This window comes from Mesocricetus auratus, unplaced genomic scaffold, assembly GCF_017639785.1.
Source record: "Mesocricetus auratus isolate SY011 unplaced genomic scaffold, BCM_Maur_2.0 Super-Scaffold_100009, whole genome shotgun sequence".
NCBI lineage: Eukaryota > Metazoa > Chordata > Mammalia > Rodentia > Cricetidae > Mesocricetus > Mesocricetus auratus.
This window is the reverse complement of record NW_024429193.1, coordinates 61,952,887-61,977,823: the sequence shown is the minus strand read 5'-3', so window position 1 is coordinate 61,977,823 and position 24,937 is coordinate 61,952,887. Positions and strand designations below refer to the sequence as shown.

The 24,937-nt window shown below is 45.3% G+C and overlaps 3 protein-coding genes across 5 annotated transcripts; 2 read left to right on the top strand and 1 right to left on the bottom strand.

The window, feature by feature from the left end:
• Positions 1 to 23: 23 nt before the first annotated feature.
• Tdrkh (tudor and KH domain containing) lies at positions 24 to 9,651 on the top strand. 2 transcript variants are annotated; one of them, XM_005087693.4, is made up of 14 exons: positions 24 to 133; positions 1,205 to 1,341; positions 2,074 to 2,180; positions 2,737 to 2,926; positions 4,013 to 4,152; positions 4,248 to 4,569; positions 6,411 to 6,571; positions 6,705 to 6,877; positions 7,025 to 7,089; positions 7,350 to 7,501; positions 7,680 to 7,781; positions 8,113 to 8,209; positions 8,810 to 8,895; positions 9,042 to 9,651. In XM_005087693.4, exons 2-13 carry the CDS (start codon positions 1,218 to 1,220, stop codon positions 8,854 to 8,856), a joined length of 1,680 nt encoding a protein of 559 aa, XP_005087750.1. In that variant the 5' UTR covers positions 24 to 133; positions 1,205 to 1,217; the 3' UTR covers positions 8,857 to 8,895; positions 9,042 to 9,651. The 2 variants fall into 2 exon arrangements, with proteins under 2 accessions (XP_005087750.1, XP_012981893.1); XM_013126439.3 differs by having other exon boundaries at positions 48 to 133; positions 1,166 to 1,341.
• A 1,245-nt stretch (positions 9,652 to 10,896) lies between these two features.
• On the bottom strand, positions 10,897 to 20,873 carry Oaz3 (ornithine decarboxylase antizyme 3). 2 transcript variants are annotated; one of them, NM_001290483.1, is given in 5 exon segments: positions 10,897 to 11,154; positions 11,932 to 12,017; positions 12,421 to 12,596; positions 13,197 to 13,348; positions 20,681 to 20,873. In NM_001290483.1, coding segments are annotated over 5 exon segments (579 nt in total). In that variant the 5' UTR covers positions 20,713 to 20,873; the 3' UTR covers positions 10,897 to 11,020.
• On the top strand, positions 20,244 to 24,783 carry Mrpl9 (mitochondrial ribosomal protein L9). The gene is made up of 7 exons (XM_005087694.4): positions 20,244 to 20,387; positions 20,702 to 20,858; positions 21,460 to 21,584; positions 21,749 to 21,799; positions 23,283 to 23,384; positions 24,073 to 24,156; positions 24,278 to 24,783. The coding sequence occupies exons 1-7, from the start codon at positions 20,244 to 20,246 to the stop codon at positions 24,410 to 24,412; spliced, it is 798 nt and encodes a 265-aa protein (XP_005087751.1). The 3' UTR covers positions 24,413 to 24,783.
• The last annotated feature ends 154 nt before the right edge of the window (positions 24,784 to 24,937 follow it).

The window sequence follows — 24,937 nt, the reverse complement described above, 5'->3', positions numbered from 1 at the left end:
TTGGTGCGGGCGTGGCGCGGGGGCGGGGTAAGCGGCTGCTAAATAGCCGCCTGCTAGCCTGATGAGCCGTGGAAGTGACGGAGCAGCGGTGCTAGTGAGGTGCGAGGCGAAGGCGCGGGACTCCGGACGAGAGGTAAAGCCCGGGTTCGAGAGAGGAATTTGGGGCTTGGGAGAGTCTGGGTGGTGAGCAGCCTGGCAACCGGGAGGCAGAAGTGCTGGATTGAGGGTGGGGCGCGTGGGGCGAGGGCCGGGTGTCCGGGTCCTGCACGGGTCACCGTCTGGGGCAGCCGTGCTGGGAGCTAGTAACTGGACCCAGAGCAAGGGCTCTGGCCCCAGCGGCGAGGCTCCCATGCCCGGTAGGGCACTCGCCACACTCTGCACTCCTAGACTGGCTCCTTTTGAACGAGGGGCCTTTTACTTTCTCCAATTTAGTCCGATGGCTGTTTACAGCTGCAGGATATTTCGTTATTTGTTTAGTGACAGGGTCTGTGTCGAGCTGGCTTTGAACTCAAGCTCCTCTAGCCTTTACCTCTGGAGAGATGGAAGTACAGGCAAGCGCCAGAACACTCTACTTTGAATTGATTTTTTTCCTGTAGTCTTCTTTTCTCTTTGTTTGTGAGATGTGGCGCTACTAATAAAAACCCGGTGACAGATATTGGGGTTAAAGCTGAAGTCTGAGAAGCAAAGTGGCCAGCCACTAGAATTCTCACCAATGCTCAGAAGGAATGGGTGATCCTGTTCTCTAGACTACATCTGTCTCCACCAAATCTTAGACTGCACTGAGCTCCTTCCTCTTCCCAGCTTGTACTGGGATGAAAGGCGTGGAATCCCAAGTACTGAAAAAACCTTTGTGTGAGCTGTTTCTGTTTTAGACTGGATCCATTTCTTGTAGTTCAGGAAAGCCTTGAAATAACAGATCTGTCTGCCTCTTTCTACTGCATGTTGGGATTTTTTTTTTTTTGAGACAAGGTTCCTTGTGCACCCCTAGCTGTCTTGAAACTTACTCTGAAGGCCAACCAGGCTACCTTCCAACTCAGAAATCCTGCCTCTGCCTCCTGAATGCCAGGATTAAAAGCATACACCACCATTGTCTGGCTTAGTAGTAGTGGGTGGTTTTTGGTTTTTGTTTTTAATACTGTTTGTTCTCATGCCTGTCTGCCAACAGAACAAGTTGGTGGCAGAAAACTACTTTGATTTGTTTCAGAATACAGCAGAAAATGGCCACTGAACAAACTTCCTGGACAAGCCTGTCCACTATTCAAAAAGTAGCCCTGGGCCTTGGAATCCCAGCAAGTGCAGCAATTGCTTACATCCTATTCCGCCGATACAGGGAAAGCAGAGGTATGTGAACCCATACAGTGCCTGCAATAGTGTTCCATCTTCTCCCTGCTCTGTTAAGTTGAAATAAAAGCTGCCCTTGCCACACCCGTACTGTTAAATAATTCATTTTCTGTGAGAAATGTTTGGAAATGTCGTTTCTTTTGTTACTGGAAAGCTAGTTTATGAAAGGAACTCTCCTGATGTCATTGACTCTTTCCCTTAGCAAAACCAACTATGTGATTTTTGAGTATATATACTCATTCTACTGCTTCTCTCCAACTGTCAGAAAGTAGACCACAGCTGGACCTAGTGAACATACCCCAAAGAAATGACTGTATAAAAATAAGTTTTTAGACTAATGAATGCCTCAGACAACTTCTATTTCTAGCCTTTATGGCTCTATAAGAGTTAGAGTAGCATCCTAAAAACTCAAACTTCTTCAGAATCTTTTCCCATTTTTCTGAAACAGTATCCCAAAGAAAATGCCAAATTGTCTTTGGAGGAGAGCAGACAGAGTGCTGGGGGTTGAAGTTGCCTTTGTGTGTGTGTACACTGCACCCTTAACTTCTGAGCTGTTACACCCAGGCCCAGATCTGGTCCTTGGGACCTTCTAATTCCCACTCCGATTCTATGTCTTGCATTGTGGTTGAGATCCGGTTTGTCTCTTGGATTAGCATCTCTGACAGCCTGACTCAGGGCAGGAATAGTAGTAGCTCTAGTGTATTTAAGTTTGGTCTGTTGTGGTCTACACAGAAGAACGATTAACATTTGTTGGAGAAGACGATATTGAGATAGAGATGCGAGTTCCTCAGGAGGCTGTGAAGCTGATCATCGGTCGCCAAGGAGCCAATATTAAACAGGTAAGTGTGTGAGCAGGCAGATGGTTTTCCCAGGCTTCAGTTCTATCTGCTCCATGCTTCCTTCCTCTGACCACATTACACAGGACACCCACACTGCACATAGTTTTAAAAGAAAAATACAGAAACTTATTAAGCTAACTGCACTGTTCTTTCTAAAAGTTAGTACCTCTCCTCAGATGGTAGATGACTAAGCTTGAGATAGTATTTGATTGGATGATTCTCGGCTTGATATAGCATGAATATTTTTACTAGGTAGTTAATGAGTTCCCATTAAATGACAAAGAAATGCTACTTAGCTATTCTATCTTCCATTGTTTAGCTGAAATGTGAAGAAAGCAAAAATCTTTAGGGATATGGATCATTGCTAAAGTACCTGGGTTTACTCTCTAGAGGAAAAAGAATCGTTATTTGCTAATCCATGCTAAGAGAGCAAACGAGTTGTAAACACAGAGAAATGATTTTAAGTTAACTACTATTCAGATTACTTTTGTCACTAATTTTCATGCATAAATTCAAGTAACTGAAGTTCTGTAAAGTGCATGCCTCCTCTCTGCAGCTGCGGAAACAGACAGGCGCTCGGATTGACGTGGACACGGAGGATGTCGGTGATGAGCGGGTGCTGCTTATCAGTGGTTTTCCTGTTCAGGTGTGCAAAGCCAAAGCAGCAATCCATCAGATCCTGACAGAGAACACCCCGGTGTTTGAGCAACTCTCAGTCCCCCAGCGATCTGTGGGCAGAATCATAGGTACCACTGGACAGCTTCTTTATTCTTTGCCTTTTCTGTCTTTCCCACATTCCCAAGGGTTTTTCCTGGCTTTCCCTTCACTTTGTTAGAGGAGAGAGACACTTAGTTCAGAACTGGTGTTTTAAAAATCAAGAAGCAGGATGAGTCAGTGGATAAACTCCTGCTAAGCCTGACAACTTGAGTTCCATCTGAGGCCCCACATGATGGAAGGCATGCCTTTATTTAAACCCAACACTTGGGAGGCAGAGGCAGGTGGATCTCTGTGAGTTCAAGGCCAGCCTGGTCTAATTAGAGATTTCTGGACAGCCAGGACTATGCAGAGAAACCCTGTCTAGAAGAACAAACAAAAATAAGCTTTTACAGGGATGCTAGTTGTAAATGGAGGCTTTTCTCTGTCCTGCCCAGTCCTGCAGCCATTTCCAAATAACTACTCAGAGGCTTATTATAAATGCTTGGCTGGTGGCTCAGGCTTATTACTAACTAGCCTCACGTTGGGTGCCAGATAAAGTGACAATCTGCAGAAATACAAGGGATGAAATGGAAAAAACACTCATGAATACAGAATGAAGTGACTTGGCTGCCTCTTCTTCCGCCAGGGAAGAATGGGGACAGCTACAGACCAGGTCACCTAGTCATGGCATCAGGAAGCCTTCCACATCCTTAGAGAAGAAACCACACCCATCAGGCCAACCCATTCCATTGATCATTAGACCAAATGGCCAAATTCCCACAACAGCTAGTGTTTCCCTGGACCATTCCTTAGTGCTGCTATTAGAGGTAAAGAAGTATCCTGTCCTCCTCAGTTCAGGGTTCTGACACACTCTATACCATGTGTCTTACAGATGAAAAGAGAAAGTATAGCTGCTGTGTAGCCAACAAGTGTGAATGTCCTGAAGTTACTCTGTCCAAAGCAAAAGTTTTTTAAAAAATGGTTAAAACAGTCCTATATTTATTCTCTTTTCTCCAGTAATTACTTCAGTAGCTGTTTTACGTTCTATGAGCACTGACTTGTAACATGTACAGAATGACTTCTCTTACAGTGAATGTTGGACTAGAGGAATGACAGGTTTTTCTGTATTAATGTAGGGAGAGGTGGCGAGACGATTCGTTCTATCTGTAAGGCTTCTGGAGCCAAAATTACATGTGATAAAGAATCAGAGGGAACGTTACTACTGTCAAGACTTATAAAAATCTCTGGAACACAGAAGGAAGTGGCAGCAGCTAAGGCAAGTATACCAGAGAATGAGGGTGGCCCTTCTGGCCATCATGTCAGTATCTGGCTACCCAAAAATGACCCCTCTCTCTCTCTCATTTCTCACAGCATCTGATACTGGAGAAAGTATCAGAAGATGAAGAACTTCGAAAAAGGATTGCCCATTCTGCTGAAACCAGAGTTCCACGAAAGCAGCCAATCAGTGTTAGAAGAGAGGAAGTGATGGAGCCAGGTGGGGCTGGCGAAGCCGCTCTCTGGAAGAGTACCACTTCTAGCATGGGCCCAGCCGTACCCCTGGAGGTTCCTCTCCGCAAAGGTGGTGGCGATATGGTTGCTGCAGGACCAAAAGAAGGTTCCTGGGAGAAACCTAATGATGACAGCCTTCAGAACCCTGGTGCCCAGAACAGTCCAGAGACGTCCATGTTTGAAGGTATGTAATGAAGAGGAGCCTACTAACCATTTGAAAGATAGGAATACTAGATTAACTAACCTAAAATAGGAAACAATTACATTCTGTTTGATTTCTGTCTGTCATAGATAATTCCTTCCTGCTAATACTTAGAGTAATACCAAACAATAATGTCTGAGTACAGCTAATGAAAACTGAGATAGAAATGTTCACAAAGGAAACATCTGAGTAATAAATTTGTATTATAGTCTCTACAGGTTTAGTATGTGTGCGCTCATGAACACTTGCTTGTATGTATGTGTTCATGCAGGGATGGGGTGTGGGACATGCATGTGAATGCATGTGTGCATGTGCATGGAGGCTAGGTCACCAGCTTTCTAGGTTGCTCCCCAGGAGCCATTTACCTTATTTTTCTCAGGTGAAGCCTCTTTACCGGGACCTAGGGCTTACTGATTAGACTAGACTGACTGGCCACTGAACCCCATGGATCCCCTGCCTCCGAGGCATGGAGGTTAGGATTACAGTCATATGCCATCATATCATGATTTTTATGTGGGAGCTGGGGACAGTCCTCATGTTTGCATGGCAACTACTTCACAAGCTGAACAATCAGCCCCAGCCCCAGACATAATTTTTTCCTTTTTAAAGATTTATTTATTTATTACATATACAGTGTTTGCCTTCATATCAGAAGAGGGCACCAAACTGAATTGTAGATGGTTGTGAGCCACCATGTGGTTGCTGGGAATTGAACTCAAGACCTTTGGAAGAGCAGTCAGTGCTCTTAACCTCTAACATCTCTCCAGCCCCATAACTTTTTTCTTTCACACTTATTTTACATCATTTTTATTTTGTCTAAAGTTAAAGCATGACCCCCTGCCCTGTGGGAGGGGGAAGTTTAAAAAAAATTTCATGTGTCATATACAATGTATCTTGATAGCTAGTTACCCTGTGCTCCCCCAACACACATCTTCTCCCAACTTTATTTTTTTAGAACCCACTGAGTCCAGTTAGTGCTATCCAAACTTGCATGAGTGTGGGGCCATCCACTGGGCAACCGACAAGTGGCTACATTCCCAAAGAAAAGTGACGCCTCCCCTACCACCTAACAATGCCAATATTTCCTTAGCCACGCGTAGTGTCTCAGGCGCCCTTCTATTGATGCTAGAATTTTTTAACTGGCTTGATCTTGTATAGGTGACTGCAGCTTCTTCTGAGTTCGTGTATCCAAGTGCCTTGTAATGTCCAAAAGACCACATTTTACAACACTCCTCACCCTCTGGCACTTACATTCTTTCTGTCCCCTCTTCCATGGTGTTCCTGGAGCCTGGTGGGAATTGGGGGTTGCTATAGATCTCCTGGCTGTTATTGCTAAGTACTCTCATCTAGGCATACTTTTGCATAAGAAATTTTCAACCTTGTTTTTATATTGCCTGTCTCATTACTGTTTCTAAATGTCATTATTGAAGAATGAGGTGGCCATGGGCTTCCTCTTCTATACACAGGTGCTAGCTTGAGCAAGAAAGGTCAGAGCCCCCAAAGAAGCTTGCCTAGGTTCCCATTATAATCCCTGGTAGAAGAGAATCTGTAATAAGAATAATTGCTATCTGTGTCCTTTTTTATTGATCCTGCTAGGCCTAGCCTTCACTGTAATTAATTGCTGCCTCATTTGAGTTCATGGATAATGACAGTGTAAATAAACTTGGTTACATAAAAAGATATAGAAGATTATTTGGGTCAACAAATTATCCCTCATTTCTAAACTGGTACTGGGAATTTGTATCTTTCATCTCCCTGATGCAATCTCCCTATTCCAACCAAAGATGCTATTGATACGGTCTCCATACTTACCCTGTGTTCAGTTCCTAGTCCTGACTTCAGTTTCCATGCCGATGAGTACCTAGAAGTCTACGTTTCTGCTTCTGAACACCCTAACCACTTCTGGATCCAAATCATTGGCTCCCGCAGCCTCCAATTGGATAAACTTATCATTGAGATGACCCAGCACTATGAAAATAGTCTGGTGAGTTGCTATAGGGAGGTTAGGCTGGGGTTTATCTTTTTCACTGTAAAATGTTCCTTTCTGTTATTCTCTATTAGCTACCATGTCATCACTTCATAATAACTCCCTCTTGACTTCCCATCCCCATGTATAGCCTGAAGACTTGACTGTAAACGTAGGAGACATTGTAGCAGCACCTTTATCTACAAACGGCTCCTGGTATCGAGCCCAGATTCTTGGTACCCTGGAAAATGGGAACTTGGACCTCTATTTTGTTGACTTTGGAGATAATGGAGATTGCCCACTGAAGGATCTCAGGGCTCTCAGGTGAGTGCAGAGCTAGTGTGGAACCTGCTAGCATCCCAGCTGTTGGCTCACTTCTGCTGATAGTGGTGAGCTGTTGGCATATCATCAAGGAGATTTAGAAAGGAACGTGTATACCTGGGATTCTAATTTCCATTTCTTTAATTTTAGGAGTGACTTCCTGAGCCTTCCTTTTCAAGCAATAGAATGTAGTCTGGCACGGATCGCCCCCTCAGGTAACCCAGTCATGCCACCTACTGCCTTTACCTCCAAACAGTAGCTCTCACAGCCTGTAAGAGGAAATCTCAGGTTCCCTAGCTTTTGAGTTCTGGAGACTCGGGTGCCTTTTCCTTATCAGCACTAGAAAGCAAGACAGAAACTTGCTTGGCAGTCAGATCCAAACCCACCAGAGAAGTACATTCCTGGGAAGAGCATAAGAACATTCGTGGATGTATTTTCTTATCAACTCTGAGACTTTCTCCTTATGATCTTCCAGGTGAACAGTGGGAAGAGGAAGCTCTAGATGAGTTTGACAGACTCACTCACTGTGCTGACTGGAAGCCATTGGTAGCCAAGATATCTAGCTATGTCCAGACTGGAATTTCAACTTGGCCAAAAATCTATTTATATGATACCAGCAATGGGAAGGTAAGGGTGGGGTTCATATTGCTTTGCTGCGTCATCTATATTTTCTTTCCCAGAAATCTTTATCTGATAATTAATCATTTATACTCTGAAAGATCTACTGACCATCTCACCCCATTTTGGTTGCAAATTTGCTCATCCTTACAACAGAGCATCATTGCTTTCTTATTTTCCTTTTCAGAAACTTGATATTGGGCTAGAATTAGTTCGTAAAGGATTTGCAGTCGAACTTCCTGAAGATGTGGAAGAAGATGGAACTGTCCCAGATATGTTGAAGGACATGGTGAGTCTCTGTAGTCATTTAAGGTACTTCTTCCAGTGCTTAGAGGCACTTAGTTATAACTTTTTTTTTTTTTTTTGGTTTTATGAGACAAGGTTTCTCTGTATTGTTTTGGAGGCTGTCGGTCCAGCCTGGCCTCAAACTCACAGAGATCCACCTGCCTCTGCCTCCCGAGTGCTGGGATTAAAGGAATGCACCACCACCGCCCGGCTTAGTTATAACATTTTTAAAGATTTTTTCATGTGTTTTGCCTGCATGTGTATCTTTATACTACATATAGGCTTCTCCCTTCCCACCAGTCAAGATACTTTCTTTTTCTCTTCCATGCCCTAAGGCCATGGAAACAGATACTTCTCTTGCCAGCATACTCAATGAGACCAAAAAGAGCCCTGAAGAGTTACCACATACCCTGTCCTGCCTCAGCTTATCAGGTACAAACAGCAATGCTGTTTTTTTTGTTGTTGTTGTTGTTATGTATACAGTGTTCTGTCTGCATGTATGCCTGCAGGCCAGAAAAGGATATTATTATAGATGGTTGTGAGCCACCATGTGATTGCTGGGAATTGAACTTAGGACCTCTGGAAGAGCAGTCAGCTCTCTTAACCTCTGAGCCATCTCTCCAGCTCCAGCAATGCTGTCTTGCAGCATCTGTGAAAGTTATTTTTCTTAATCTGTCCAGATTAGGGAGGTCAGTTACAGCTTAGTTCTGGGACTAGGGAATATAACTTGGTTGGTAGAGTACTTGACTAACATGCACAAAGCCCTGGATTAGATCCTCAGGACTTCATAAAACTGTGGAGGCTCACATGCCTATAATTCCATCATTGGTAAGTGGAGGAAGGAGCATCGCAAGATCAGGGTCATACTCAGCTCTGTTTGAGGCCAGCCTGCACTGCATGCAACCCTAATACAAATTAAGTCACTTGGCCCTTAGGACATTGAGCACCAACCACCCATTTTCCTGCTGAGCTTCACTGGCAGTACGTGCTGAAATAAAAGCAATACCATGTTCTCTTTCTGTTCACTACTAGAAGCTGCCTCTATCTCTGGTGATGATAATCCTGAAGACTTATTCTGAAGTCTGGGCTGCAGCTACTGGACCAGCTGTCTGCTTTGTGTGAGTGCTGTCATTTGTCTGTAGCAGGAGGAAAGTAATGAGGGCCTTTATTACCTCTTCCTTCTGCTTGCTCTTTTGTGTATTTCCCTGCAGCATCTTTGTAGCTTAACTTGCTCTATAAGTTTTTTGTCTTGTGTCTTTGGCAGGATTTGGTACCAGGAGAGAGGAGTCTGTGATATACAGAGACCCACAAAGTTCTTTGTTTCACATGGCGTGGCTTGCTATGGATCAAATCCATTTTTCCGTTCCATTGGACTACTGGAAAGTGGCAGATGGAGACAGATTTCTCCATGGCTGGTTCCTCCCCCACCTTTCAATGTTTGGATGCTCCTGTGTAATCCCAACCTCTTCATATCAGGTTCATTCTCCTGCCAGTAATAATTTGCATTACTGCTGGACTGCATTCTTTTTGAGGCTGGGAAACAGCCAGAGTTTGGGCATGGAGAGTGTTTCTGCGGATTTATGACCCACCTTATCAGTATTTGGACTCTGAAGACTGCAGTTGTCAGTTGTCAGAAGACAAAAGGAAAAATCAGCATCAATATAAAGGTCTTATGGAGGGGGAGTGCTACCTCTCACCCTCCATTGCATTGCTGAGGTTTTTGAAGATAGTTTTTTTTTTAAATAGTCCTTCAGCTATTTCTTTATGAACTTTAGTTTAAATACAAGTAGAAGAAATGGAGAGACAACTTAGGAGACAACTTAGGAAATGTTAAATTAACAGTTTGTGAAATAAAGAATGTACTTCTGCTTGGAGAATTGTTTGCTGAATGAAGTTCTCTAAAATATACTCACCACTTGGAAGTAGGCCTGTGGGTAAGGTCTCAGAATCTGGATAATCTTGGTAGTAATTGCCAGCCACCTCACATACAGATGAATGAAGGGTCCTTCCCATCCAAACATTCACATTCTACCTCAGTCAGTCACTCAGAACCATGACCCGTTTCAGCTATGCACACAATCCCACCTACACTGTAAGAGGCCTGGATTAGGACTCTCAGGTTCCAGGAGTAGGTCTTCCCTGAAAGACTTGAGGTGCCCTGCTGTTTGTCTAGCATCTCCATTTGCTGAAGGTATTCTTAAGACTCCACTGAGAGTCGTGACAGTACTTACAAATATGAATGCACGATAATGTAACAATGGTTAGGAAACAAGGTGAGGTAAACTGGGATACATAAAATGAATACATGGGTCTTTAGGGTTACCCTAAACCCCAGGGAAGTGAAAGTTAAAAATCTTGCCTGAGGCTGGGTGTTGGTGGTGCACGCCTTTAAGCCCAGCACTCGGGAGGCAGAGGCAGGTGGATCTCTCTGAGTTCGAGGACAGCCTGGACTACCAAGCGAGTTCCAGGATAGCCTCCAAAGCCACAGAGAAACCCTGTCTCGAAAAACCAAAAAATATATATATATTGGCTGCTCTTGGCAGAGAACCCAAGTCCAGCTTCCAATACCCATATGGTGACTCTCAACTTGTAATTCCAGTCCCAGGAGATCTAGTGCTCTCTTCTGGCCTCTGGGCACCATGTGTATGTATATGCATGTAGGTAAATGTGCATGCACCTAAAATAACAGTTATGACACCTCAGCACTTGAGGTAGAAATGGAAGCATGGATGTGAGATACTGGGCTACATGAGACCCCTACCATTTTTTCCAGTACACCCCAGTATTTGCTGCTGTCTGGAATACTTTCTTCTGTTATCTGTTATAATACTATCGGTTTTCTTCACCTCCAAAGAGGAATTTGCACTTGTCTAGTTTGAATCGAAATCTATGAATGCATCCTAGCATGGCTTAGTCTTTGTGTACTTTCTAGTTGACTGGTCATTGATCTTGGCAGGTGCTCAATGGTAATGGAAAAATGGTTTAGGGACAAGAAGGCAAAAGGAGTCCTCTATGTGTGACTCAGATTTTTTTCAATCATTAAGTATGTCCTGCAGTTAATTTATCTCTAGGAGGTTCATATTCCATTCCAATATCCGCTCCCAAGAAATAGTGAACACTTTGATTGCACTACCCTTTATTTCCTAGGATGGAGGTGTCTCAAATCACATCCTGGGCCCCAGAGTCCCGTATGTTGAGGTTTCTGGCCCCTCACAGAGATGGAATAAACATGTTCAGGGAGGCTCACTGGCCAAGCTGGTCAAGGTCCCTTTCAAGGGGATACACCATGAAGATGACATTGTCCCAGGGAGGGAGAGCAGGATGATCTGGTCTGACCACCTCAAAACCCATGTAGCTAAAGGCTCGAAGCAGGGCACCTGTAGAACAGAACAAAAAATTAGCACATCCACTGAAACTCAGTCTATGTAACTCAATGATTCGTTTTCTTCAAGGAGTGACTCTGGAAAGCAGTGTAGTGAAGCTAAGCTTAGGGGCCTTAGGGTGTGCTTTGGAGTGATAGACATAGGCCTACCCTGCCTTTAGTGTTAACCTTTCAGATCTCCAGTTTACTTGTTTGTAAAGTGTGCATGAGAACCTTCCTCACAGATTTAAGATGTGATTATTCAAGTACTTAGTGCAATGGTGGCATTCTAAGTTCTAAAATGGTATCTGTTATTGCTGACAATTAAGCAGCATCTTTTTTGTTTTGCTTTGGGATCTCACTAAGTAGCCAATCTGACCTTGAGTGTGGAATTCTCCTGCCCTAGATTTCCAAACTCTGGGAGACTGGCTTATACCACCAGGCCCAGTTCATCTTGTCTTATATCCAGCAGAGTATAAACTCTGAAAGATGAGCACTAATATATTGCATCTGGTTAAATGTGTTCCTGTCCTTGTAGCCTGCAGTGAAGGCTTGGCACATTGGCTTGACACCTTTTCTCACTTCACTGCATCCTTGAATGGACCCTGTGTAATTTCTCTAGTGCTCGAAGCCTTGTGCCGGACACCACCTGCAGGGGCTTCTTGTCAATCCAGTTGTAATGGGACAGAATAGAATGCTGTGTGCCTTCATTTCCTTTGCAGGAGAAGTGGGGACTGGGACGCTGAAATGCCAAGAGGAGGGACTTGACTTATCCCAAGATACGTAAGCACACCTCTGTCCTTCCGATCGTTTTGGAAGTTCACAAACACAGAGTCCACATTGGTCTTCTCCTCCACATACTCCAGTGTTGCTGTCAAACTAGAGGCCAGAGAGAAAGTTAATGTTCATCTAACTCTAGAAAGTCAGAGCAGAAGTACTGGTGTTTTCTCTCTACCTACAGAAACTGGGAAATTAGAAGTTGCTAATAGAGTTTAAGTGGCTTTTCTCTGAAACCAAGGGATTCCACCTGACTGAGGTGTATGTCACAGAAGGGGTCATGGTTGAAGGGACCGCTGAAAAGCAAAAGTATTCAACTATTTGGATGCTCACTTTGGTGTTCTGAGTCCAACAACTGGCCCTCAACCTAAAATTATTCCTCAAACGCCAAGATCTTATCTGTGTGCTAAGAGTGTGCTCTATGTATGACTCAGCTCCTAAGTCACTATGACATGATAAATGGTGGAATACATCATCTCTTCCCCACACCCATCCAGCTCCTTACCTTTCTCGGTTGCCTTGATCCAAGGCCCTATATGGGATATCCAGGAAGAGTCGATGGTCACACAGAAGGCCATGCCAATGAGCAGAAGAATGGGGGGTGAGGCGAAAGTGGAATTCTAACTGAACTGGATCTTGGTGAAGCAGGGGGTTAGTTGATAGCACTGTCAGGTTCCCAGCCTAGAAAAGAAAGAAACTGAAGTTATAATCTATGCTCATTGAGTCTTCAAATCACACATAGGGCAAACTGGTGTGCTTTTGTAGAGCCAACGAGAGGCAGATGAGGGAGGCCGAGCAAGTAAAAACATCCCTTAGTCCTAGGTATAGTCACCTGATACTGAGTTCTACTTGAGGCCAAATACCTAGGATTACTTTCTAGTGCTGGAAAGCTCAGGGTGTCGTCTTGCTCATGCTATATTCCCAGCCCCATTTTTACTATTTTTAGTGGGGTTGGGGGATAAGGTCTTGCTAAGTCGCTGAAGCTAGCGTTGTATTGACTTTGTATTCTAGGCAGCCCTTTCAAGAAACTGGGATTACAACCCTTTTACCACTATAATCCTCTACCTTCGGTCCTACTTTCCCATCCTGCTGCTTGCTACCAACTATATGACCTTTAGATCTCTGGGCCAGAATCCATCTAGAAAGCAAGTAAATTTTATGTGAGAGCTCATATAAATTTTACCTAGCTCTATTTTTTATGGTTATCAATCTTCCCTCAACAAAGTCATTACAGCAATCAAAGAGCTGCCCTGACATAGCACCAGCTCACGGTCTACTTACCGAGTACAGTTCTTTAAGCTGGCTGTGGTCTTTCTCCCGCTCAGTGCTCCTGCCCACCTGGAGGCCTCCTAGGGACTCAGGAGCACTGGAGGCAGCAATGGGGCCAGCAATGGGGCCGGAGTGTCAGGTCCTCCTGTTCTTTGTAAGTGATGCTTGTTTGGGAAAGAGAGACTCAAATTAGTTCACCTCAGAGCCTGGGATGAAGAAACTACGAAGGTAGCTAGCTTCCTGACTTCAGCTGCACGGGACCAGTCTTCAACACTGTTCCCTGTGTCACCTATGTATGGACTCGCTTATTTTTCCAAGCCAACCAAATAGAAAAACTATACAAATCCATACCAGGCTTCTACCCTGCCACTTAGGAACTTCTTTCAAATTGTTTTTTTATATACTTTATGTAAACCGTAATTAAAGATAAAAACAAGTACCTTCTGTAACACCAAGGCAGCATCTTCTCCCGGAGGGTGAGTCGGTATTTGTAACAGTAGAGGTAATAGGCGTATGGTGACCAGAATGGGTAGAGGTAGTTCCGTGTTCTTCCCCTCTTGATATAAGAAAGGGAGTAGAGAGAGGGGCGGGACCTGTTACAAGGCAGTTTCTCTGTTCAGTGCCTCCCTGCGGCAAAGTGAGGTTCAGAGGACGGGTGGCGGAAGATCAGGCAACCTTGTCATTATGACCTGGCAGGCACTGTGACATAGACAAGATGTCAGTGCTTATGTCACTTCAGTTTTACCCTATCCTGTCCCATTAACCAAGGCTCATATTCAACTAGTAGAATTTTACAACTGTACTGTTAGATAAAAATGTTTTAAAACTTGGCAGGTAGTGCTGGCTCACATCTTTAATCCCAGCACTTTTGAGGCAGAAACAGGCGATCTCTCTGTGTTAAGGCCAGCCTGGTCTACAGAGTAAATTCCATGACAGTCAGGACTGTTTCACAAAGAAACCCTATCTCAAAAAACAAAATAAAAAAAAATAAAAAAGATCTTTAAAACTCATCTACTGTTAGCCAGGCAATGGTGATACACGCCTTCAATCCCAGCACTGGAAAGGCAGAGGCAGGAGGATCTCTGAGTTCGAGACCAGCCTGGTCTACAAGACCTAGTTCCAGGACAGCCTCCAAAACCACAGAGAAAGCCTGTCTCGAAAAACCAAAAAAGAAAACAAAAACAAAAAAAGGAAGCAGTCTAAGTTTGAGCAAGCCATGAGGAGCAAAGCAGTAAACAGCATTCCTCCAGGGCCTCTTCAGTTCCTGACTCCAGGCTCCTGCCTCAAGTTCCTGCCCTGACTTCTCTCAGTGACAGACTGTGACCTGAGAGCTGTAAGATGAAGTAAAGCCTTTTCTCCCTAAGTTGTTTTTGGTCATGGTGTTCTATCGCAAAAATAGAAACACCAACTAAAACACTGATAAAATTTAACATTAAGGACAAAATTTGGTTCTAGAACCAACTTCTTCGAATTCGTTATGCATCAGTTCAGATACTGAGGGCCCACTATAAGCCAGGCACCTCTATGGTGCTTCGGCCATGTCAGTGAACAACAGGCCTGTGCTCTATAGAACTTTTGAGCATGAGAGAACAAACTACATAAGGATATAGAAAGTAAGTATATCAGAAGACACCGGTTAGAGGGAAACAGGTTAGAAGAGGGTCAAGCTGGGTGTTGGTGGCTCACGCCTTTAATCCCAGCACTCGGGAGGCAGAGGCAGGCAGATGTCTGTGAATTGGAGGCCAGCCTGGTCTACAGAGTGAGTTCCAGATCAGCCTCCAAAACAATACAGAGAAATCCTGTCTCGGAAAAAAAAATGAGGATCAAGTCAGGTGTGGTGACAGAAACCTTTAATCTCAGCACTTGGGAAGTAGAAGTAGGTGGATCTTTTGAGTCTGAGGACAGCCTGGTCTGTGTAGTGAGTTCCAGGCCAACCAGAACTACACTGTGAGACCCTACCTCAAAAATGCAGTATGGGATGTGCAGTAAGGTTTCAGCACAAGTGTTCCAAGTAGGCTTCATTGAAAAGAGGATCAATCAAAGATACAGGGAGTTAACAGTCAAGCATGATGGAGCATGTCTTTTTTTTAATTTTTTATTTAATTTAAATTAGAAACAAGCTTCATGAGTCAAACCCAGCTCCCTCTCCCTCCCCTCTTCTCCCTCCCCCTTCAACCCTTCCCCAACCCCTCCTCCAATCCCTACTCCACTGATGGAGTATATCTTTAATCCCAGATCCCAGGAGGCAGAGGCAGGCAGATCTCTGAGTTTAAGACCAGCCTTGTCTTCAGAGAGAGTTCCAGGACAGCCTGGGCTATAGAGAGGCCCTGTCTCAAAAAAAAAAAAAAGGGGGGGGAGGGAGCTGCTGGAGAGATTGCTTAGAGGTTAAGAGCACTGGCTGCTTTCCAGAGGTCCTGAGTTCAATTCCCAGCAACCACATGGTGGCTCACAACCATCTGTAATGAGATCTGGTGCCCTCATCTGGCCTGGAGGCATACATGCAGACAGACATAGTGTACATAATAAATCTTTAAGGAAAAAAGAGAGGCTTGTAATAGGGCTAATCTGGGAAAGCTACTTGCTGCCAAGCCTAATGGCCTGAGTCTCTAGAACCCATACAAAGACAGAAGAGAGCAGACTCCTGCTGACCTCCATATACGCCCCAACCTCCAACCCAACCACTGGCTAAGAATCGTTTTTTAAAGCATGCCATATGTAGTCATTCTTTCATGCAAAACACTTCTCAGACACTTCCCCTTTACTCAAAAGCTCATAGAATGGTGTAGGGAGCCCTGTATCATGTGCCCTATTAACTCCTGTTCCCTGTAACGTAAACTGCCCCATTCGCCTTGCTGTTGAACACAGCAGTCTTAGATTTTACATTGGCTGTTGCTTCTAAATGGGATGATCCTCATCTATAGACATTAGCTTTGTTAACAGTCTTTTTGTTTGTTTGTCTGTTTGTTTTTTGTTTTTCGAGACAGGGTTTCTCTGTATTGTTTTGGAGGCTGTCCTGGAACTCACTCTGTAGACCAGGCTGGCCTCAAACTCACAGAGATCCACCTGCCTCTGCCTCCCAAGTGCTGGGATTAAAGGCGTGCACAACCAATGCCCGACCTAATTTTACAGTTGGTGTGTGTGTGTGTGTGTGTGTGTGTGTTATATGCATGTTTGCATTTGTGGAAACAAGATCTTGTTATTTCTGCTGCTACACTATGAACTTGAGCTTCTGGTCAATTCTGTCTCTACCTCCCATCTCACCATAGGAATGCTGATTACAGACTCAGGCAACTCAAGTCATCTGGCTTTTGTGGGTTTTGTGTGTTGTGGGACTCTAACCCAGGTTGTCAGGGTTGCACAGCAAGCGCTTTAGCTACTGAAACGTCTTTCCAGCTGTCACTTAGATTTAAAACGTTTTCCTTATTTCCTTTTCTTCTCTCCTTTTCTTTGATCATATTTGTGTCGTGTCTGGGTTTCAAAGTGTAACAATTATTTTTTAATCCAAGATGTGTTCCCACTCATCTTGAATCAGGTGCTTTCAGTGCTGCTTCCTCCCTAAGGAGCCTCCTTCTGTCAGCCTTGCTTTTCCGCCGTAGGCTGAGAGAGGACAGTGGGGCGGCCAACACAAGACTACCATGTGTACTTGGCTAAAGACCGTGGTGATTTTATAGCGTCCTGGACACTTCACATCCATAAAGTAGGAATTGGGGCTCTGCACCAGGCGCTTTTTCTTGTGTTTCCTCTCTTCCTCTTCTGGAGAGGGATGAAGGAGATTCTCCCCTTGAGAGCGAGGAGAGCTCGCCCCTCGCCGCCCGTGGCAGCCATCTTAACTCCTCTGCGCTCCAGTCTACGCCGGTGGCTTGTGGGCCGCCGAGGTGTGGGAATTAGAAAGTGTATAACAGTCTTACAGGAGCTGACCCAGGTAGTCGGGAACTTTGATAATTGTTCTGGGAGGGGTGGGGTGAGGCAGGAGGGAGTGGAGATGGTGAAGCTATTCCTGGAACTCAGTAACTGAAAACATAACTTCCTATCTGCCTTTAGCCTTTTGTAGATGAATTATGTGCTTATCTGCAGAGGGAAGCAGAAAACCCAGAAGAGAAGAGACGAGTCCACAGGTCAATGAGACCATTGTTTGGACAGTTCTAGCCATAGACAACCTCCCTCCAGCTCTCATTCACACAGCTAGCCAGCCTACAAGGTAACAGTGGCAAATGTTTGGAGTCTGGAGATAAGTAAAAAGAAGAACACATGGGGTTTTCTGATGGCCTGTGAGATAAAAAAAAAAATTTCTCAGGACCCAGAGGACCAGAGGTGGATCTGCGGTGAAAGCCTCCTCCTCGAGGACTAGCTTCAATGGTACCAGAAGGTGCCATGGAAGCTTCCAAGGGAGGGAAGCAACTGATAATTCTACCTACTATGATGCCTACGAACCATAACAATGGCCAGCATGCCATGCATATCATGGCAGTAACCAACAACTCTCTAATTGTTCTTAAGGTCCTCTCAACAAGAGGGAAATCAGGCCTGGTACTGGAAACCCAGCCTACCCAGGGCTAGTGAAGTCATGGACCTTGAAGGAGAACGTGTATCCTCCACCTTAGTAAACCAGCATATCTCTAACTACATCCTTATATCCACAGATAAGTGTGATGCTTGGTGCTTATCAAGGAAGGCCTTTGTAACAGGTGAACATCATTCCAAAACACCACAACCATCAAAATGCAGAGTTGTGAACTTATACGTCTATAACATAACTTCACCTAAAGTTTAAGGACTGATGTAGAACAGAGGTTCTCAATGAGGGGGGGAGGGGACATAACAACTTCTTTGGAGGTCAAATGACCCTTTCACGGGGGCCACATGTCAGATATCCTGCATATCACATATTTACATTATGATTCATAACAGTAGCAACAAAATAATTTTACGGTTGGGGATCACCACAACATGGGGAACTGTATAAGCATTAGGAAGGTTGAAAACCACTGTTGTAGAAGAGACAGAAAGATTATAGGAGCCAAAGAAACGGGAAGTTTGCTATGAGCTAGTGTCTCCTAGGAACCTCAGGGGAGCTATACCCACGAAGTCTTCACAAACACAGCTGCCTAAACAAGATCTGAACAAGGAGGACACTAATATACATGCTAATGAGAAATGGAAAGGCCTCAACCCTAGATGAAGAACCACAGACAACTACAGATTGCAGAGAGCAGAAGAAATAGTCTTCCCCAGGGAAGAGCACACCAATTGTCAGCCCTAAAGACATATGCATGCAAGTAACATACAGACTGAGCAAGTTGTATTTCTATACTTAAGACTATATAGGGGGCTAGAGAGATGGCTCAGAGCACTGGCTGCTCTTCCAGAGGTCCTGAGTTCAATTCTAACAACCACAAGGTAGCTCACCACCATCTATAATGAGATTTGGTGCCCTCTTCTGGCATGTATGCCTACATGCCAGAACACTGTGTGTATAATTAATAAATCATATATACATATACATATATACATATTTATATGCAGTGGTAGGGCACACCTTTAATCCCAGCACTTGGGAGAAGCAGGCAGATCTCTGGTCTACAAAGTGAGTACCAGAACAGCCAGGACTGTTACACAGAGAAACCCTGTCTAGCAAAACAAAACAAAACAGCAACAAAGGGGAAAGAAGCCTTGAATTTTAGAGAACAAGGAGAAGTACACGGGGGGGGGGAGGATAGAGGGAAGAAAAGGAAAGGAGAAATATCTCAAAAGATAAAAGTGTAAAATTTTTAAATAATAGAAATATGTGTCCAAGAACTGAAGAACAAAGCTATCAACTGAAATGAGAACGCCTGCAGGTAGGGCAGCTTTGGAAGAATGGGTATAAATCGGTTAACTTTTTAAAAATTTCTTTCTTATTTATTATGTAGTGTTCTGTCTGTATGTATGCCTGCAGGACAGAAGAGGGCACCAGATCTCAATACAGGTGGCTGTGAGCCATCATGTGGTAGCTGGGAATTGAACTCAGGACAGAGCTCTGGAAGACCAACTAGTGTTTTTAAGCCACCTCTCCAGCCCAAATCGGTTAACTCTTAAATGTTTGTTAGACAGGTAAGAAGATAATAAGATGCTGAGAGATTTGTGGGAAGTCTAGGATAGCAATTTAGACATCACTGGCACATAACTAGCAGCCATAAGATAGAACTGAGAGCATCAAGAGAGTAGATACTGAGTACAATTCCACATACTGAGTGCAGGGCGCAAAAGCTAAAAAGGCTGTTGAAGACTATTGCCCTGGGAACCACGGGAACGCATGTAGGAAGGCAGTCTACGTAAGGGCACATGCAGTCTTCTCTGTAGACCCTCTTTCGGTCCATTTTAATAATCTACCCAGTACATAGACTCCACAGAAGCAACTGTGTGGTCCTTACAGTAGTTTCTTTTTCTGTATATCCTATGTCTCCCGCAACTCTAAATATTAGCTTAAATGCTATAGTGTAACAATATCATGGAGAGTTAGCAGAGCTTTTAGAGGATCCCACCCTTCGACAGCTTTTAGACAGACTCAAAGGAAAATTGATAGCGGCACCCATATTCTTTTAGCATTCAGAAATTACAGCATATCAAAATTAGAAATGAGCTCAACAACCAGAACTAAATTCATCCATTTTTATTGTCATCATTAGTTTTTTTTTTTTTTACTATTGATTTCGCTGGCCTAGAGCTTGCGGTGTAAATCAGGTTAGCCTGGAAACTGTCCTGTTGAAAGGTTACAGGCATGCGTCACAGCACCCCCTCCGCTTATCTTTTTAAAAGTGAAGCTAAAGAAAAGATATGGTTTCCGTTGTCAGTCCACTCGATGCTCATTACATTATCTGTAGAAAGGAGTGACGAAAACAAATAGCAGTTCTCCCCATTGTCCTGTCTCCGGCGTGCAAGGCGCAGCGGCAGCCGCTGTCCCACTCTGGGACCCCGGGGCTCAGCAGAATCAGCAGCCGCGCTTCTCAGGCGCGCCGCGGGCAGCCCAGAGGGCTCGACTGCGCCTGCGCGGGGCCCTTCCTCCGTCTCCGCGCCGGCGTCATGGCCGCCTCCGTGGCTGCCCAGGGTAGGAGCCTGCTGTGTGCTGGCACTGCTTGGCTGCGGCAAGGAGGCATCCGAGAGCTACTGCGGCCGCGAATTGAAGGGGGCACCCCGGGGCGTGACTTCAGTCTCTCTCATTGTCGGGTGAGGGCCGGCCGGGCTTGGGGTGGTAGACCGTGAAGGACAGGAGGGCGGCGGGCAGGGGCCGCTCCGTGGGGAGGGCGGCGGGCAGGGGCCGCTCCGTGGGGAGGGCGGCCGGCAGGGGCCGCTCCGTGGGGAGGGCGGCCGGCAGGGGCCGCTCCGTGGGGAGGGCGGCGGGCAGGGGCCGCTCCGTGGGGGAGGGCGGCCGGCAGGGGCCGCTCCGTGGGGAGGCCGCCTTTCCTTGGGATGCAGGTGACTGTGGCGGGTGGCGGGGCGTTCTGTGGACGCTCGCTCACCCCAGCTCCCCTGGCCGCCAGAGCACGGTCATCGTGGAGCGCTGGTGGAAAGTGCCGCTCGCCGGGGCGGGCCGGAAGCCGCGCCTGCACCGGCGACACCGCGTTTACAAACTGGTGGAGGACACGAAACACCGGCCCAAAGCCCCCCTGGAGCTCATCCTCACGCAGTCTGTGGACGGTAAGGCTTGGCCCGGACGCCGACACCCCGTGGGCTGCTCCTGTATGACGTTAACCTCTCCTGCTTCTCCTCATCTGTTTGCCTTATTTTTACTACTTTGTGGCTCCGGTGAAAATAAGAAGTCACGGAAGGTCCTGTGCTTTAGATACTGGCCTCCGGCACGGAACATTAAAACGTGTGGGCAATACTGTTAACTGTGAAGAAAATACCCAACAGTTTACATCACAAATAATGAAATCCTTTGGTTGAACAACTCAGTCCTGGTTCCTAATCAATGTATGATGGGGAGAAGGCCAAAGGTCGACCTTATCCTCTGATACAGGGCATACAGCTGAGCCCCAGAAAGCTGCCTGTTTTCTCCCCATTGTGCTAAGGTTATGGACCACTTGGGTCCTCTATGCCTTATAACTTGCCCCAGTGAACTGACATTTTTTTAAAGGAAGAATTAAAAACAGTGAGGAAATAAGGACTGTCTCTTTTTATGCCCCCCCCCCCATGCTGGAGATGGACCCCCAGAGCCTAAGTATGCTAAGGCAAGGCCTTTACCAGTAGACTACCCACAATGACCAGAGTTTTCATCTGTTCCTGTTCTCATTGGCAGAGATTGGAGTGCGGGGCGATCTGGTCTCGGTGAAGAAGTCTGTGGGTCGCAATAAACTCCTTGCTCAGGGGCTGGCTGTGTATGCCTCCCCTGAAAACAAGAAGCTGTTTGAAGAGGAGAGATTGGTGAGCCCAAAGGATATGGGGTAATGAAATGGTTCCTGCTGGGAGTTTGTTACTTAATTTGAAGGTGGAATAGGATCTAGACCAAGAACCCAGAAGCCCAGCATAGCTGAGCTGCTTTGACTTGATGTGGACACATTTCTTCTACTTTGTTTTCTCTTTTTCAGCTGAGACAAGAAGGAAAACTGGAGAAGATCCAGACAAAGGCAGGAGAGGCGGTAAGTAGGAAATTTTTACTGATTCCTTACAGAGGTCACCGACCTCCTGAGAGTCTCCCTGATGTCCTTCGTCTGCTGACTGTGACAAGGATGACAAAATAGTTTTTTGGCTGTTACTCTACATAGCTGGTATGAAGTCCTGGGTTTCCCTGTGTGGCCTTGACTGCCCTGGAGCTTACTCTGTAGACCAGGCTGGCCTCAAACTCAGATCTGCTTGCCTCTGCCTCCCCAGTGCTGGCATTTAAGGCATACTTTTTTACTTTGTTTAGGAAAATGTGCCAAATTTTTAATTTGCTACCTTCTTGCATTTGAAGTGCTCAGTGACATTCTTGGCCTGGGATTCTTTGTCAAAAGTGCTCTAGCTTTTGAGGGGGTCCCCAGGATGGGAATCAGGCTCTGTGGGAAAATGTAAGATGAGGACTCTGCCTTTGGGGAGTATTTACAGAGAGGTGAAGAGAATGTAGAGGCATGAGAAGGCAAACAGTAAACTGAAGACATTAAAGCAGGGGGTTTGGAGTTATTGGGGGAGGGAGACTTTTTTTTTTCATATAGTATTAAATTAGGCTTTTTCTAAGTTTGGGCAAACTAGGAAGTGTGAGTGAATATTTAAGGTATGTTGGGGGGTGTCATATACCTCAAGCTGGCCTTGAACTCCGTGTATAGCCAAGGCCTGCCCTGACCTAATTCTCCTTACTCTACCCTTCAGTTGGTGGGATCACAGCAGTTACCATGGATGCTGGGATCAAAACCAGGCCTCATGTAGGTTAGGCACACATCTATCAACAGCTCTAGGGAATATTTTTAAATGAAGATAGTCCAATCTACCTAAAGTAAAGGTTTATGTAATATAGCATTAGAAAATATACAGCTGGAAAGAGGGTTGGGACAAGATGTAAAAATTCGCTTCACTCTTCAAGTGATTTATACTTCATTTTATAAATAAGAAAGAGCCAGTGATAGAGTGTGAATAGAATTGGAATTCCATAGAATTCAGGTTAAAAGACTATTAAGAGTCACTTCACCCTGAGATATATAGGAGCCTTCATAGACGACCCTACCTTTATTATATTTGTGTATATGGGGCAGGGCACATGTGCAGCCCAGGGGACTGCCTGCATGAGTCAGTTCTCTCCTTCTTCCTCTTTGTGGGTCCTGGGGTCAGACTTGGGTCATCTGACTTGGCAACTGGCACCTTCGCCTACTGAGCCATTTTGCCAGCCCAAACCCTAAGCAAAGTTTCTCTTTGCTTAGAAACAGCAAGGTAGAGATGAAATGCCTTGTGGAGTCTTAGAAAATATCTTTTTTCCATATCAGAGTTGAGAAAAAAGAATTTTTCCCCCATTAATGGTTCCTTTTCACCTATCTTAGCTGCAGGGCAAAAATTATGCCTTTTTCCTGAACTCCCAGACCTTGTGACTCTAACATATTTCCCCCTTTAACTCCAACTCCTATTGACCCAGCCCTTATTTATAATTCTCTTTAGACAGTGAAATTTCTGAGAAGCTGTCATCTAGAGGTGGGAATGAAGAACAACGTCAAATGGGAGCTAAACCCTGAAATAGTTGCCCGTCACTTCTTCAAGAATGTGAGTGTTCCCTATCGGTATCCCCCTAGGTCAGAGCTAAACCCTGAAATAGTTGTCCATCACTTCCTCAAGAATGTGAGTGTTCCCTATCAGTATCCCCCTAGATCAGAGCCACCACTAGGTAGGAGACCCAGGCTTGGAACCCTTTACCAGCTGGAGTTGGGAATTGCTCTTGATTGGTTTGCAGGGAGAAAGGAGTGTAGCTAAGAATTAAAGTAGTTGCATACTTAAAAGCTAGTAGGAAAAAAACAATTCCATTTATTTTATCTCTAGCTAGGAAGAACCTGGGGATGTGACTTACTGGAGAATTGTTACTTTTGTGGATGTAGTGTTGGTCTGAAGACCTGTTCTGTTTGCAAATTTGACACCTTTGCTGTCTCCTGTGCACATCTGTGCCCTCCCGAGGTCAGCCAGAATCAGCTCCCCAGATGTCTTCATTCTGAGACACTCTGCTCTGGAAGACACTTCACCCTGGAGGCTGAAGGGTCTATCTCGGTGGTTCTCAGCCTGTGGGTTATAACCCCCATAAGGGCCACATATCAGATATCCTGCTTATCCAATATTATGAAGTAGCAACAAAATAATTTTATGGTTGGGGTCACCACACTTGAGGAACTCTATTAAAGGGTGGCAGCATTAGGAAGGTTAAGAACTACTGGTTTATCTGGGTGTTGGTTCTATTTTTCAGCTTGGTGTTGTGGTTGCCCCACATGCTCTGAAGTTACCAGAGGACCCTATCACGCGGTGGGGCGAGTACTGGTGTGATGTGACTGTGAGTGTTTCAAGGATTTTCTTCATTTGTTTGGGAGAAGAGTCAGCATGAAAAGCTGGATTGGGTGGTACTGGTTCGCCTGACTGATCTCTGCCTATTCCTGTTTTGAATGTGTGTTCAGGTAAATGGACTCGACACTGTAAGGGTTCCTATGTCCGTAGTGCTCTTTCAGAAGCCAAAGACCAAAAGATACAAGCACTGGTTAGCTCAACAAGCTTCCAAGAGCATGGCTCCCGCAAGCTCCCAGGATGTCTGAATGTCCTCTGCCTCCAAGACAAGCAGTCAGAAGAGTGTTGGAGCGAAGCAGGCCAGCACTTCAGGGTGTCCCAGCCCCGAGCAAGCATGGATCATAGAGAACATGGACTCAGCAGTAGACTGAACTGCACATACATGTAAGGCTGGCTGTGTTTGTCATCTCTGTCGTCAGTGTCGTCACAGCCAGCTGTATCAGAGGGGTCTGCAGGCAGTAGATTTCATAAGCCGAGTGTCCGTGAACTGAAAGTCTCCTTAGCCCTTCCTTCCATTGTGGAGGGCATGGGAACGAGTGAAGGGCCCAGCCGTGTTCTAACAATCTGTATTCTCGTCCAGACCGTGTTTCGTGCAGAAATAAAGAGCTGTTTAACTGCACTTGCGTTGACTGTGAGCGCGCTGTGAGTACGGTGTCTTGAGCCGTGGAGGAAAGTGTAACAGTCTGATGTGTCTGACGGTTGCCATGAGCAAACTACTCCAATGTAGCCAATTATGCCTGCTCTTAAAACTTTCTCTCTGCGTGAGTAATGCA